General features: G+C 38.7%; 1 protein-coding gene across 1 annotated transcript in view; it reads right to left on the reverse strand.

The window, feature by feature from the left end:
* FAM171B (family with sequence similarity 171 member B) overlaps positions 1-17,365 on the reverse strand; it is a 72,104-nt gene that overhangs the window by 20,999 nt on the left and 33,740 nt on the right. The window contains exons 2-3 of the mRNA XM_050752497.1: positions 4,153-4,386; positions 1,097-1,189 (exon numbers count right to left, since the gene is read on the reverse strand). Coding sequence (XP_050608454.1) covers positions 1,097-1,189; positions 4,153-4,386 — 327 coding nt within the window. The remainder of the gene's footprint in view (positions 1-1,096; positions 1,190-4,152; positions 4,387-17,365) is intronic.

Below are 17,365 nucleotides of genomic sequence, written 5' to 3' on the forward strand. Positions count from 1 at the left end.
AGCTGGGTGTGGTAGCACATGCCTGTAATACCAGCTACTTGGGAAGCTGAGGCAAGAGAATCACTTGAACCCGGGAGGCAGAGGTTATGGTGAGCCGAGATCACGTCATTGTACTCAAGCCTGGGCAACTCAAGCGAAACTCCATCCCAAAGGAAAAAAAAAAATCTGGCAAATGTCTTGGTATTTCATAAGTAAGAGATTCTACAGCCTCACTCAGTAAATTGCTTCAAGATTCAGCAAGCCCTAGTTTATTTTCTTCCCAAATAATAAATTTTCTGGTTTTATACTTTAGGAATAGATAAGACAGCATCTAAATACGAAAAGAACTTTCACAGAGAGTTCTTTTTACCATGACGCTCTTACTGGACTCTACCTTGAGGGCTTTCTCACTTTATCAGTCATTCCTATTACACTTTAGACCTAAACATAAATTTACCAATACAAAACAAACAGGTAAATTGTTGTCATTTATAGAGGTTTCCTAAAATATGCAATCAAAGAGTCACAGAATTCTGAGGTTTCTACGGGTTGCGGGAAGTTAGGATGAAATGATCATCTTCATGGCTAGTAAAGCAGAATTGGAGGACACAGTTTGAATCAGTACCCAAAATATGATTTCTGCATTCTTCCCCTTGGGATACACAAGTGAGGCAAATCACATCTACAGAGCAGATACTTTACTACCAAGTCTTAGGCACCTCCCACGAAAGCGACAAATTTAATGCGGGAGGCAGGAAGGAGGCAATCTGCAAATTAGCCCCAAAGGCCTGAGCAATATGTCCTGCCCTTTCCTCAATTTCTCCCACCATGGAAGCCCCAGTAAGAAATGTGACTTGGAAAGAAGAACAGAAGTTCTCTACAATGTGCCTATTTGAGGGGCTAAAATAGTAACGGAAAAAATGATTCCTGTTACACAAAAAAGCCACACCATTCATTTGACAGTAAAATAAGTATCAATTCAGATCAACTTATAGTCAGTACTAATCATACTGAACAATTTAGATTTTCTCAAGTTATAATTCACACTGATTCTTGGTGAAGAAGTGCAGCTATACAACAATAACTTTAAGTGTTTACTTAGAAGTATGGTACTTACCAGCTAATTTTCCAGTAATTAAAACAGTGTCTTCAAATAGCCATATATTTGCTTGACTTTGCGGGAACAGTGAAAGTGTAACTGATGAATATACTGTGAAATATAGCACAGTTAGAATATTGTACTTAACGTGAGGGGGAAAAAACTAGGACAAATATAGTTTCATAACAGCAAGTCTCAAAAAGTGTGTGTGTCGCGGGGAACAACTGCTTGATGGGAAGAGCAATTCAAAACAAAGGAAGAATGAATATAAAATATGATGGAGGAAAAAGGTCACAATAAAGTAAGAAGAAAACATTGGTTAACACTATTTATTTTACTAATCTGTTCCATGTGATAGTAGTAGTCTATACAAAGGTGATGAATGATGTTCTGTAACCCCAGATATAAATGATCAAGTTAAATGCTTGAATAACCCCCCGATATATTTTCTCTAATTGTTACTTGTTATTAATATTAAAAAAAATTTTTTTGGCTCCATGATTCAAGCTTCTCTAGACTAAAACTATATCCACTTTTCATTTTTACCTTCTCACATAAGAGCACAGTGCTCTTCTGCACACGGTGTGGTTTGCCAAAACGATCCTGAGCTGGCAGAGAAGGAAACAATTTAACGCACAAAATGATTCAAAGTCAACCTTTAGTAGTAATGCAGGATGGAGGTAAACCTGCCTACAAGTGTAGGCAGCTGAACTACCTGTTGGGATGAGTTAAGTGCAGATTACCTGAAAGATATTATTTCAAGATTGGAGCAAGAAGCTGGCACAAAAGACCATTTTACAAGCAAGATCAAATCAAACTTATCAATCCTTCAAAAGAAAAATCAGTTTTGAGGAGTTCCCAAAGCACAAGTTCTCGTTTGATATCTTTCCTCTATGCTGTGTATTTAAAATAGAAATAGGATGGCATCCTCAAATCTCTTAAGAGAAAACATAGTTGCATGGAAATACTTTTATTATTTTGAGATATTTCAAAGAATTTAAAGAAAATATGGAGAAAAGTAAAATACAAAAAGTATACAATGATGTATGGAAGTAAAATGAAATATACTTTTCTCCTTCCATAGGAAAAGAGAACTACCAAATAAAAATGTAATTTCAATTTCAGAATATATTAACATTTAGACTGATTAATGGATTAAATTGGAGAGGTGGGAGGGTCACAGTTTGAACGTCAAGGTGATTTTAAGTAAGACATTAACCCATATTTGGATACTTTCTCAGTCACACGTCTATTAAACATGAAGAGAATCTGAACCTCAAACACATTTAGATTTCTTTTCCCATGAAAATTGTTTCCTATTATAAACGGGATGTAATACCTACTGTGAAAAACTTGAGGAACACAGAAAATAAGATGAAAGTGATGATCATTGCAATACCACCACAGGAACAATCATTAATAATATTTTATTATAGCTCTTTGTTGGGTATTCCTGTGATTTTTTAAAATAGTGAATTATGATATTGTATACAGAATACTGTTACCCTGCCTTTTTCATTTAATAACGTATTTCTCTCAAAACGTACTTTTTGTAACATTTTTAACACACATATTTCATTTATTAAGGTATCAAGATTTACTTATTTACTGCATTAATCCCATAGATTTAGAATGTTTCCAATTCACTATTACAAAAATATTGCATCAACTTCCTGGTGCATGAACGTCTGTCCACTGTATTTAATATTTTAACATGCATTTATTTGTGCAGATTCATAAAGTGGAATACTGGGTCAAAGTTTATGAAGATTTTGAAGACTTTGACACAAACATTTCAAAAATTTTTACCGAGGTAATTTTGCCAGTTTGTACTTCTACCGAGAATGTTTGAGAATGCTGATCCTATCTTGTTTGACAATATTAAAGATAATCATTTAACAACTTTTTTAAGGTAAAAAAAATCTAAGAAGTGTGTATTTCTTTGGTGTACTGATCTTAGATTATTAAAGCATGTTGTCATATTTACTAACCATTTGTATTTCCTGTTTTGAAAATTGATAGGCCATGATTTTGTCCATTTACCTTATTTAGTCAGGGTCTTGGCATTTTCATATTGATTTGTATGAATTCTTTACATATTAAGGACATTATGCCTTATTGTTCCAAATATATTTCCAACCTTAGTTGCTTTTTATGTTTATGACATACAGGAGTTTATTAAAATAATATGTTCATATATAGCTTATGGCACCTTTTATTGGTTTTAAATTTAAACAGACCATCCTAACTGAAAGGTCAGATAGTTTATTTTCTTATTTAATATAATTATTTTACACATTTGATCGATCTAAGCAATATATTTTCACATATGGATTCAATTAATTTATTCCAAATAGTTAACCAAAATATATCTATCATTTAATGACTATCCAACCTTTTCTCAATGATTTCTAATGGCATCTTATTATAGATAACATTTTTATAAATACTGTGTCCAATTTGCACCATAATACAACTTATAGCACAATATCACTCACTGTTAATTTTGTAGATATATAATATTTTAGTTGTCTGTAATGGCAAATCGCCCCTAGGAGATGTATTTTTACAAGATTCCCATGTATCTTTGCACATTTATTCTTTAAAGATTATTTTTGCCAATTTTAAAAAATGAATGAAATCTATAATATGTTAGGGAGGTTTCAGATAGTTTACCTGTTGGGACATAACACCCTGAACTAAAACAGGCCCAAGAGAACTTGTTTGCCCATTCTACTATGTGAGGATACCGAAGATATCATCTATAAACAAAAAAGCCCTCACCAGACACCGAATCTGCTGGCACCTTGATCTTAGACTTCCCAGACACCAGAACTACAAGAAATAAATTCCTCTTCTTTACAAGCTACCCAGCTTAGAGTATTTCATTATAGCAGCCTGAAAAGACCAAGACAATGTTTTCTTCAAAGTGGCACTCCCTTCTAACCTCTTTATACTGACTTAAGCTTTCTCATTTTCAGCTTACCAGAACAAGATATTCCCCAAACAGAGAAAAAAATTCATTTATATTTAGCAAAAACAAAACAAAACAAAAATAGTGTTTAAGTGCTTACTTGGCATTCTTCTGGTTTTCCAAGGCAGAGGGGTCAACACGTAGCCATCTTTGTAAGCAATAATAGTTAAACTAAGTCCTAATTTGTAGGGTACTTTTATCAGGACTGCTCCATTGCTTTTTGTTACTGTGGAATTTGTCTTCGTGTAGTTTACAAACACTTCTACAACTGCTTGGCTCAGGTACTGACGACTGATGATGTCATTCACCTGAACTTTCAGCATAAATACAGACACTGGAAAGAAAAAGGTAGAAATTGCAGCGTGTTGTATCCTATAATGCATATGTCAGTCTTTAAGTGTCATTCAACATATCTAAATAACAGTACAAAACTGTTGTTAAACTTAGGAACTACACATAAATACATATAATAATGAAGAATTCATTATTCTTCCTAAAATGAAATAAATTTTAATACAGTAAAGTGCTCCATAACAACATTTCAGTCAATGATGGACCACATATATAATCTTCAAGAAGATTATGATGGAGCTAAAAAATTCCCATTGCCTAGTGACATCATAGCCATCATAGTGTTGCACTGCAATGCATTACTCACGTGTTAGTGGTGATGCTGGTGTAAACAAACCTGTGCTGCCAGTTGTATGAAAGTATAGCATATATAATTAGGTACAGCATATAAAACTTGATAATCGATGACTACATTACTGGTTTATGAATTTACTATACTGTTTAATCATTATTTTACAACGCAGTCCTTCTACACACAAAAATAAAAGTTAATTGTAAAAAAGACTCAGGAGGTATTCCAAAAAAATAAAGGCATCGTTATCTTAGGAGATGACAGTTCCATGCATGCTGCTGCCCCTGAAGACCTTCCAGTGGGACAAGATGTGGAGGTGGAAAACAATAATATTGATGATCCTGCCCTGTGTAAGCCTGGGCTAATGTTTATATTTGTGTCTTAGTTTTTAACAAAAAAAGCTTAAAAAGTAAAAAGTAAAAAATTTTAAAAATAGAAAAAGATCTTATCAAATAAGGATAGAAAAAAAATTTGTACATCTGTACAATGTGCTTCTTTTAAGCTAAGTGTTATTACAAAAGAATCAAAAAGTTTAAATTTTTTTGTTTATGAAGTTATAGTAAGCTAAGGTTAACTTATTGAAGAAAAATATGTTTTTCTAAATTTAATATAGCCTAAGCATACCACTGTGGAGTGTTTGCATAGTCTACAGTAGTATACGGTAATGTCCTAGGGCTTCACATTCACTCACACTCACTCATAGCAACTTCCAGTCCTGCAAGCTCCATCATGGTAAGTGCCCTTTACAAGTATACTATTTTTTAAAAAAATCTTTTGTATGGTCTTTTTGTTGTGCCTTTTCTATGCTAAGTTTAGATGCACTGACACTTAACATTGTGTTATAATTGCCTGCAGTATTCAGTAGAGTAACATGCTGTACAGGCTTATAGCTTAGGAGCAATAGGCTATACCATATAACCTAGGTGTGTAGTAGGCTATACCATCTAGGTTTGTATAAGTACATTATGATGTTCACAAAACAAAATCACCTAACAATGCATTTCTCATAGTGTCTTGCCATTGTTAAGTTATACATGGCTGTATTTGTTATTAAGGCACAATATTACTCCATTTTTTTCCTATCAATTAAAAAAGGAGAAGAAAGGACAGCAGTTAATAATGGGAAGATTGAGGTTCTCTCTTAAGGAAAATACATTTTTATTGTGTTTCACTAACTCTAATGCTATCAATAGCAACAAGAGACAGACAAATTCCTAGACAGTCAGAAATGGGTCCCCTTTCAGTGCCAACCTTCAAGCCAAAGAAAGCCTGAAACCGGAAAACTGAACTGCCAGTTCTGGACAGTGTCCACGACCAGAGTGAGAACTACTATCTTTGTCTTACCCTCTCTCTCTTGATTGGTTCCTTTTGGATGATGGCTTTTCACCAACTGAATGGTGCTTTTTCCAAGATGACCCAGGGACTAGCATGTACTTCCCCATTCTAAGCCCACAAAAACTCCAGACTCAGACTCACAGATGGCTACCCTGCTTTCAGGGTCCCCTCTTCACTGACAGCTTTCCTTTTGTTGCTCAATACAATTCTTCTCTGCCCTACTTATTCTCCAGTGTCTGTGTACTTTATTCTTCTTGGGCATGGGACAAGAACCCAGAACTCACCAGACTGTGGGCAGCAGAAACAAACAAGCTGTAACCTTGACGTCTGCCCAATGGGCTGTGGATAGTGGGAATAAAGTAGCTGTAACATGCTCCCGCTCACCAAGCTATGGAAGTGGAGAGCTGCAACATTTCTGGAAGCTCAGACCTTGGGACCCCCTCAAGCCACAGTTGTAACATCCTTTGGGGCCCCATGATCACTGGCATCTCTGAATTCATGGCATCTCATGTTCCCCTAGTCTAGATGCCAGCACCCAACACAGAAGCCACTTGTGGCATGCCCAGTCCAGCCACAGGCTGAGTGTGGAGCCAGTGCAGGATCTGAGCAGGCGTGAGCCGAGCACAGCCTGCTGGGCTGAGCAACATGCAGACAGAGTCAGCTGCAGAGATTTCTGGTTGTCAAAGCAGCACCGTAGGAATCTTGTAACACTATCAAGTTATACAGATTTAACACATTCCAAATGTAGTCAAAGTTCTCAGAATAAAATGCCACTACTGCATGGCTAGCTCTTTTATTTATTTCCGCTGTCTGGAAAGCAGAAGATGTTTTTCAGTGCCAAATATACAAAATATCAAAAATCCTTCTCCAAAATATCAAAAAGCATTATCCATTAGGTATATAATAAAACAAGATGAGCACAATGGCTCATGCCTGTAATCCCCGCATTTTAGGAGGCTGAGGCAGGAGGATTGCTTGAGGCCACGAGTTCGAGACCAGCCTAGGCAACATAGTGAGATGCTATCTCTACAAAAAAATCAAAATTAGCTGGGTGTACTGGCATGTGCCAGCTACTTGGGAGGGTGAGATGGGAGGATCATTTAGCCAGGAGGTCAAGGCGGCAGTGAGCCATGATCTCACCATTGCACTGCAGCCTGGGCAACACAGCATGACCCCATATCCTAAAAAAAGAGAAAGAAAAGAAACCAACATATCTTGAGGAAAATGAAAACTAAAGTCTGTTTTTTACTTAAACCTCTAGTCTTACTCCTTAAGTACAGATCTTGATAACGTCTGCCCAAGAAAGTTTGTACCACCATGAAAGTGCTTTTGTAAGCATGTATCACAACTCTGTGAAAGATGCTTTCTCTTCCCTGTAAAATGGGTTCTGGAGTCAGTCACTATCCACCTCTGCCATTCCCTAGACATGTGACGTTGGGTAAGTTAGCTCCCAAAGTCCACTTGCTCATATGTAAAATCAGGAAAATAGCTACTTTGAGATAATAAAATGAAATAATGTGTCCAGTACAAAGCTTGTGTATCACTTAATGTGATTGGTAATAAAAATTATTATTCCACGATTAGAGAGCACTTCACAAACATTAGAGTACACTGATAAGAAATACAAAGATTGATTATGCTGCAATGCATTTGCATAAACCTATTTTTACTCAAAATTTGTATCAAGAACAGCACACCAGATAAAAAATTCTAGTCAATGTTGACGGAGCCTCAATATTGCTATCAAAATAGTTATACCTTGTCCGTTCTTTGTTAAACTGGACCTTAAATTGCTTCTGGATCATAACGACATTTCAAATACAAATATAACTTTTGCAATAATCACCCAGTCCTAGGGAAGGTTCAATCCACCAAACAAAAAACAAACAAACAAACAAAAAGCTCTGATCCCTTCCAGAGTCTAAAAGGTTAAATGTTATCCAAACACCATTCTCTCTCTCTCTCTCTCTCTCTCTCACACACACACACACACACACACACACACACACACAGATATAAACATGTTTCGGTATATGTTTATGAAATATATTATGAAAATTTTAACCATAATAAGAACTAAAATGTGCTGGGGGTAATGAGCCATGCATTGTGTTAGTTTCTAAGTACATTATTGTACTTACTCTTCAAAAAAACCTCATTGAAGAGATATTGTTGTTTTATTTTATACATATTGGTAACTGAGAGTTGCAAGTTTGAAAATGAACCATGGCTAACCCTCAGTAAATGGAGGAAACAGGACATAAACTCAGGACACCTCTCATCAAAGCTTATCTTGTAAACCATTGCCCTACATCTGCCTGGTTACTCTCTTAAAAGCAATTATCATCTCAGTTTAGAGTGTGGAGATGGGAAGAATTGATTGAGAATAGCAAAGAGAAGATTATATCAAGTCATACCTTAAAATGAGGTCCACTAGTCTGTCTGAAACAATTTCCTGAACAACAATCTCATATATATTCAAATATAAATATGAGGAAGAGATTCCAAGGTGATATAGAGATAAGTAAAGTTTATCCACACATCTGCTTTGCATTATTAATAATAATAGAAAACCTTGTGAGGGGTCAAATTACTTTGAGTAGTCATTAGTATCATTACTTTTAAGAGATAAATTGAAGAACATTCAGTAATAAAAGACCAAATAAGCTTTGGGTCTTAAGCCGTTCCTCAAACTATTTTTCCATTGTATCATAAATTCAGCCCATTAATAGTATTTTGTTATAAAACAAATATGTTTGTAACAACTTAAAATCAAAAAATGAAGGTAAAGAATAAATATATGTGCCTCAGATTACCTTTATAAAAATTATAACAGACAATTATAACAGTTGGGGAGATCTGATCTAACCAAACCCTTCCTCTTGCCTGTAGCCTTCAAGCTACCTTAATTATTCCTGGGCTAAGGCGGGCTAGCACTGTGAGATATTTAGTTTATAGTTTAAATAATAATCACCCTTACTCAAAAATGTAACTGCCTTTGTAAAGTTAGTGAGATAATCGGGTTAGGAGGATGTGAGGAGCCTGAATTCTAAGGTGTAGAATGCCAGCCATTCTTCTGGAGGTCACAAGGTATGCAACTTCCCCAATTACTCCTGCAAATAACATCACTATTGTAGAACCTAAGGACTGGCCATTTGAGATATCTTTTCAGGTTTTTTAATGTCTGAATTGATGGCTCCACCACTCCTGTGGCAGCATCCAGAAGCAACTCAGCTCAAGAGGACAGCTTTGACTCCCTATGATTTCATCTCTGACCCAACCAATCAGCAGAAAGCACCCACTGCCTAGCCACTGCCACCCCGCCCCCTGCTTCCCCCAAACTGATAGCAGTGACAGCCCATGTGGAGCAGCCACTGTGAGGATGCCAGCTGCAGCAGGGGAGGCACAGCTGGGGCTGCACAATCCACAGGGCCAGAGGGAGCCCTGCCCCTACCGAGTTGGTGGGGCAGGAGCCCACACTCCTGGGCACAGCTGCAGCTGCAGACCCCAGCATCTCTCTGCTCTCAGGGTCCCAGGAAGCTCCCTTCCCTCACAGGCTTGAAAGTGTCTGCTTCCACTGTCTGGCTTCTCCCTGCTCCCAGTGCCAGCTCTGGGGCAAAGCAAAGTTGTGGCCAAGCACAGGCACTTTTGCAACCCAGCTGAATGTGCACACACTTGGGGCAGCACTGATAGGCCAGCCCCCTGCCACCTAGGCCTCCTCCAGACTTTGGGCACTGAAGGCTACAGGAGGGAAACAGCAGAGGCTGAGGGTGGCTCCACGCGGGATTGTGGGTACCCCTCAGCACAAACAACCTGCGCACCATGGACAACATGATCGATGGTGGCAGGAGTCAGGTTCCTGGGCAGGAATGGGTGGGTCCCTGGTGAAGCCCCACCTTCAGGCCAGGGATGGTCTGAAGCATGGAGGCCAGGCTGCCAGTTCCACAGACCAGAATGAGAACTTACGGTGCATTTCCTGGCCCACTCATGGACCAATCAGCATATACTTCCTCTACTCTGAAGCTCATAAAAACCCTGGACTCAGCCAGACTCAGGCAGAGGACAGGATGATGTGCCTGCGGATAGGAGCTATTCACTCTGGATTGCCTCTGACTTGAGGGCCGCAGAGATGTTAGGGTGACCTGCTTATGGATAGGAGCTACCCACTCCAGGTATCCTCTCTCCACTGACGGCTGCACAATCATTAAGATGACCTAACTGAAGACAGAATCTACCCACTCCAGGTCTTCCCTCCACTGAGAGCTGTATTCATCAGGATAACCTGCCTGTGGATAAGAGCTACCTACCCGCTCTGGGTCTCCTCTCTGCTGAGGGTTATAGACATTGGGACAACCTGCCTCTGGATAGGAGCTACCCACTCTGGGTCTCCTCTCTGCTGAGGGCTGTCCTCATCGAGATGTCCTGCCTGTGGAAAGGAGCTACCCACGTCAGGGTATCATTTATACCTACACTGATAACACCCATCCTGCAGTCTCCTGAGAGCTGTACTTTTGCTCAATAAAGCACCTCTTCACCTTGCTCACCCTCCAGTTGTCTGTGCACTTCATTTTTCCTGGATGTGGGATAAGAACCCAGGCCCCACTGAATGGTTGGGACTGAAAGAGCTGTAACACATACAGGGTTGACATATGCCCCTCCACTCACCACATTGCAGGTAACAAGAAGGAAAGAGAATAGCTGCGGTCCTTCAGGAAGCCCAGACCTAGGAGCTCCCTGAGTCAAGTCTGAGACACCCTCTTTGAGGCTCTGTGGTTCCTGTAGCCTCCAAGCTTCCAGATGCCACTGTGTTCCCTGGTGCCTGTAGTGGAAGCCATTTGAGGTACACCTGGTCCAGCCACAGCCTTGCAGGGAGCCAGCACCCATGCCAGCACCTGGAGCTGCCTGCCCTGTCACAGTTGGTATGTCTGACTGTGTGCAGTGGCTGTTCACTCACTCACGCACCCCTCACTGCTCTGTGCCTGGCTCACCCTTGGCAGGCATGAGATCCAGGCCAGTAGTGTGAGCTGAGTGCAGCCTGCTGGGCCAAGTGGGAAGGATGAGCCCAGTGGGCCTGAGCAAAACTCGAGCAAAGAAACCACCAGCCACAAAGGTTTGTGGCTGGCAAAGTGATACCCCAAGGATCCTGTGACAAAACAACCTTTGAAAAACCTCCAAATTCTTGGGGGAGACTGATTTTAGTAATAAATAAACTGGTCTTCTGTTCAGCTGGCTCTGTGTGAACTAAACTCTTTCTTTATTGCAATTCCCCTGCCTTGATAAATCGGCTGTATCTGGGAAGTAGGCAAGAAGAACCCATTGGTCAGTTATATCCCAAGTCTTATATGTACAGACCGCAAAAATCTCAATATACCTTTGTAAAATACATAACATCAAATCCATTTTATTCATTTTAAAAAATGAAGATTCAGATAGGTCATGGAAATTGACCAAAGTCTCACAGATGGTAAGAGGCCACGCCAGTCTTTAAATACACCCACTGTTACAGTTGGTAGTCAGACATGAGCAAGGCAGGAGAGGACCCACCCTCACCAGGAATGTCAGGCAAACATCAGGAAATGGTGATGCAGTTGTTAAATTGTCTCTCCATAATAATAATTGGTCACAGCCAGCACCAGGGAAGGGCAGTCTCCCAGTAGATAGAAAATCTAAAACTGGTGATCAGTAGCTTCCTGATGAGATCTCAGGAGTTGGGTGAGTGGGCCCAAGCAGGTGCACTAAGAGGTAAAATAGCAGAGTTTAACTGAAATATGACCTTCCTCTAGGAACGCTTGACTGGTGAGGGAAAATGCCTCAAGTGAGCATGTGTACAAGTTCAGTAAACACACTGCACATGCAGCCACTCCCAAGTGCTAGCAGGCCACTGCACATGCAGACAGCCCACTCCACAGGAAGAATCAGAGGAAGTAAAGCAACCCTGGAAGCTGCCAATATGTAAGACCCCAAGTCAAAAGTCAAACCGTGCACTTGAATCTCAAGTTGCCTGCTTGACCCTCTTCCAGGTGCACTTTACTTTTGTTCCTGCTCTAAAACCTTTTAATAAACTTTCCTGCCTGCTCTAAAACCTCCCTTGCTCTCTCTCTGCCTTACATCCCTCGGTTGAATTCTTTCTTCTGAGAAGGCAAGAACTGAGGTGGCTGCAGACCCATATGGATTCACCACTGCCAACACCACGGAGGACTCCAAAGCCATCTTTGAACTATGGAACAGTGGGGCTTGGGGTGACACTACTAAATTAACTCAAGTAATATATGATTGCAATCATCATTGAGAATTTAAATTCTTATTTAACATCAATTAAAAAGAAAAAGCATCGCCTGGCCATATACACACATACTCATGCCAAACCATGTCCTCAAACTCAAATGGAAAATATAACACTTGGGTTTAAAAAAAAAAAAAAAAGGTTATAATAGTAAGATATATCAGTGGCTCCCAACCTTTTTGGCACCAGGCTCTGGTTTCAGAGAAGACAATTTTTCCATGGACCAGGTTAGGGGGATAGTTTCAGGATGATTCAAATGTATTACATTTATTGTGTACTTTATTATTATTACATTGTAATATATGATGAAATAATTATACAACTCCCCTCAGTGGGAGCCCTGAGCTTGTTTTCTTGTATCTAGATGGTCCCATCTCGGGGTGATGGGAGAGAGTGACAGATCATCAGGAATTAGATTTTTATAAGGAGCATGCAACCTAGATCCCTCACATGCTCAGTTCAAAATAGGGTTCATGCTCCTATGAGAAAGTAATGCTGCCACTGATCTGACAAGAGGCGGAGCCCAGGCGGTAATGTGAGTGATGGGGAGTGGCAGTAAACACAGATGAAGCTTCACTGACTCACCCGCTGCTCACTTTCTGCTGTGAGGCCCAGTTCCTGATAGGTCTCAGTATCTTTATCTGTCCGTGTCCAAGGGGTTTCAGACCCCTGATATATATGACATGATGGGCTTCTAAACCAAATGTACTTGGATAGGTACTTGGATAGTATTAAAAAACTGTATGTGTAGAGAAAAAGTAGCTGCTGCTCAATTTGAAATAATTCCCCCAGCCACCCAGTCCCTAATCCTTCAGTCAAAATTTACTGAGCCACCAGCATAAAGCACCCAACTAGTATAGGCCAGACAGATTCTATCTGGACCTCAAAATATGAATACAGTTACAGGGATGCTAATGGTTGCTGGAAATGAATTACCTTGGAAAGTCTATGAGGCCTTACCATTGTGCTTTCTAGTGCTTCCCTAGTCCCTCTCCTTCCAGAAGCTGGGCTGTGCAGCCCTTCCAGCTGATCTGTGAACTACATAATAATCTTTCCTAGAAAGTCCTTTCATTTCTTGTAGCCAGAGTTTGTTTCTGTTGCTTGCTCCTTAAGTAAGCACATTAAATATGTACAACTGTAAATAAAGGATAATATTTACCAGGCCACTATTTTATAGACATAGATACCTGTTATAGAATGTGAAGGAATTAAGGATACTGTTGAGTACCAAAAGCATGATAAACCATAGGAGAGACAAACTGAACATAACTAACTCATAAGGGAATTAGGATTCTCTATTCAAATTCAATAAGAGATCTTGTTCAAACCAAATGTACCTACAGTGGCTCCTTCAACAGCATATTCAATAGGGAATTTTTATTAATTCATTTGTTTAAAAGATCAATTTCAGAGAGTCTGAGAGCCTTTGGATTTACAGACAAATCCCAATGTGTGGTAGGATCTTAAGCTAAATTCGCAAAAGAAAAAAAACTGCATATTCCATCTGTTTCATCCTTGTAAAAGTACAGTTGCCAAATTAAGACACACTAAAACCCTCCTGACATTCTGAAGCTGGATTTGATTTATAAAATGTTTTCTAAAACGTGTTCTAATCCAGAATGGATGATTTTATTTTTTCACATGCAATAATGTTAATATAAATCTGATGAGAAAATATCATATTTAGAAAAAAACAGATTTGCAAAGGTCAAGTCTTGATGATCCAAATCACAATCCCCTCTCTGATGAGATCGCCTATATCTATATCTTAAAGTGCTTAGTGGACTCAGTGCATAATACAGGCCTAACCAACGGGGTCCTCTCTAGCTCAAAATGGAAACAACCGACTTGCAGTTGTTTCCTCCTTAATCCCACTTAGTTAGAGCTGACATCATAAATCACAGGTTTTATACATACATACATGTTTAGTTGTGTGACACACACACATATCCAGCCCAGTGCTGGAAACTTTACACATATTATCCAATTTCATCCTAACACACACCTGTAAGACATTTCCCAACTTTAAAGCAAGGAAATTGCGGTGGCTCACGCCTGTAATCCCAGCACCCTGGGAGGCCGAGGCAGGTGGATCACGAGGTCAAGAGATTGAGACCATCCTGGCCAACATGGTGAAACTCTATCTCTATTAAAAATACAAAAATTAGCTAGGTGTGGTGGCACGTGCCTGTAGTCCCAGCTACTCAGGAGACTGAGACAGGAGAATTGCTTGAACCCGGGAGGCAGAGGTTGCAGTGAACTGAGATCGCGCCACTGCACTCCAGCCTGGCTACAGAGAGAGATTCTGTCTCCAAACAAACAAACAAACAAGCAAACAAAAAAACGAAAAGCTGCACAGCTCATAAGGTTATAGCCAGGATTCACAGGCAAGTCCCTCTGACTCCAAGTCCCACGTTCCACATTAACTCTTACTGAAAAGCATTAGGGATTTGGTTTTCATCATATTTACTAACTTATTTTCTCACAACCAATGCTCAGAAGGAAATTATCATTGACTGACTCTCTGAGACTCTTTTCCCCATCCTCAGACTTGGTTTGTCTCTCACCTCAGCACAAGCCACAGCAAAAGCAGCATTTAAAAACAAACGAACAACAAAAAAAAAAAAACCTCAGCTGAAAGCCTGGTCAAAGTAATTAATGAGGCATGAACAACTCTTTTTTACTTCAAGTAAAAGGAAAAGTTACAAAGAATTAGCTGCTTATGACTTCTGATAACAGGATGCTTCTGATTTCTATTATGTAAACAGCTTGATCAAGCAAGCAGCATAGTCAGCCAGAAGCAATATATATCCCTAGTAATCCTCTACCAGTTCTCTCCTCCAAAAAAATAAAAATAAATAAATAAAATACTTTGGCATTTAGACAGGGCAGATTCCATTAATAAATATATGATTTTCAGCTGGAGGTGCTTTTGTCTACCTACCCTTCTCCAGTGTAATTGTTTAGCTTTCAATGAGTATATTTATTTTCTCTGTCACTTAATTATAATCATTATGTCTCGCCCACATAATCATCTTTTCCACATATCACTATTTGTTTTAAAATGGTTCAATATTAAATGATTCAACTGCACCCTTAGAAAACATAATCTAAATGTTGAGAGAAACAAGTAAAAATAAAATACATATCAGTGAGCTAGGTCCTGAGGTTGCTGGAGAAGATTTAACTATTTAGCAGATGGTTTCAAGCATCGTTAAGTAGTGAGAATCACTAAAATTCAAATAATAATAAATAGGTATAAAGGAATATTCTAGAAAAAAATATTAGAACCAATATTATATTACGGTCTTCCTATAGAATACAAATAGGTAACTAAAAGTCCAAAAGGGCTTAAAAAATACTGCTAACTATATATATTTGGGTGACGTTTACATTTTTATGTAGGTAGGCTGAAAATATCACAATCCCACTTCTTTTCAAGAGACTCTGACATCATCCTATTATGTTGTCACCATTATGTAGGTTACAACTATACACATGGAGAAGCTACCTCATTTTCAGATTTATCCAGTACAAAAACTCACCTACTTCATTTCCATTATGTTTCAAAAGCAAGTATCTATAATAATTTCATTTCATATGCTACAACTTTATCTCCTATAGGAATACATTGCTAAAATAAAAAGATTTTATAAACTGACTATAGGTCAAATTTTTAAAACAAGATTTTAATGAGATAAATTCAAAAAACTTTATTGAGGTTTATGTATCCTGAGAACTAGGAAAAATGGAGAACACAAAAACATAGGGAATAAAATGGTTGGAAACAATAGAAATGTTCATTTACATGAATTCATTCAACAAATGTTTACTGATTACCTATTTTTGCTCAGACATGCACAAGATGGGGACTGGGGATACAGAAAGCAATAGAAAACAGACTTTCCTTGATGTATAATTCTGAGGGGAAACAACACGTGAGGAAAAACACAGAATTTCTGATATTACAATAAAGGAGGTAGAAAAGGAGTACTGAAACAGACAAAAGAATTTCCTATAGTATCAAACACAATCTTCTAGAAATTATGTAGAAATTAATTTAAAATATGTATAAAAATTCCTGTATCAAAAAATAATGACACTAATATCTACTTCGATATCAGTTTACACTATCATTTTTTTTTAAACAGGAAGAATGTCAACATTTTGAGTCCAGATCATCTGAGGACTTGCCCATGAATTCTCACCTATTTTTCATGATCTGACTTTTTGATCTACTTCTGTGGAGATACTGTGGTAGGGACCCAAAAGATACCAGGTTTCTGCTTACCTCCCAAATCAGGCTTCTTGGGGTCATTCAGAGGCCTAGTTTGCTCTCTACCCACCATTTTCACACAAAATATTCAGTTACCAAGAACTCTTAGTTTTGAGGTAGGTATACAAATACCTGAAGAAATCTGGTTCCAAATTTAATTTAATTCCAAATTTAAATGTCTAGGTATTTAAATCATTAGTAGAAACATAACCATCATGGTTTCACTAAACATAATATCAACTGTTTTCTAACACTTTAGGCAAGCATTCAAAATTCTCTGAGATCTGACCACCACCTACCTCCCTTTCTAGTCTTTTTTCCCCACTCATCATACTCATATCAGATATAGGCAAATTACAGCCTGCCTGCCAACTCTGACCCACTCTGATTTTGTACATAAAGTTTTACTGGAACACGGTCATGCTATTTCATTTATACATTACCTGTGGCTACACTTGCTACGATGGCAAAGTTTGCTACAATGCTATCTGGCACTCTACAGAAAAAGTTTGCAGAACCCGGTACTATACTGTCTCATAAACAGTCATTGGTCACTAACCAAGACAACCCACTTTCCTGCTACAGTGTAATTATTCATCTCTTTCTTCCACCTGAAATACCCTTTTAAAAATCTCTACCTGTAAAAATCCTAACCTATCCTTCAAAGTATGGTCAAATGTCCCCTTTTCAAATAAATGTCCCCTCAGCCCAAGCAGATGGGATCTCCTCTTCTGTACTGACCAGATTAATGACACATTATATATTCTGGCATGTTT

This window comes from Macaca thibetana, chromosome 12, assembly GCF_024542745.1.
Source record: "Macaca thibetana thibetana isolate TM-01 chromosome 12, ASM2454274v1, whole genome shotgun sequence".
Taxonomy (NCBI): Eukaryota; Metazoa; Chordata; class Mammalia; order Primates; family Cercopithecidae; genus Macaca; species Macaca thibetana.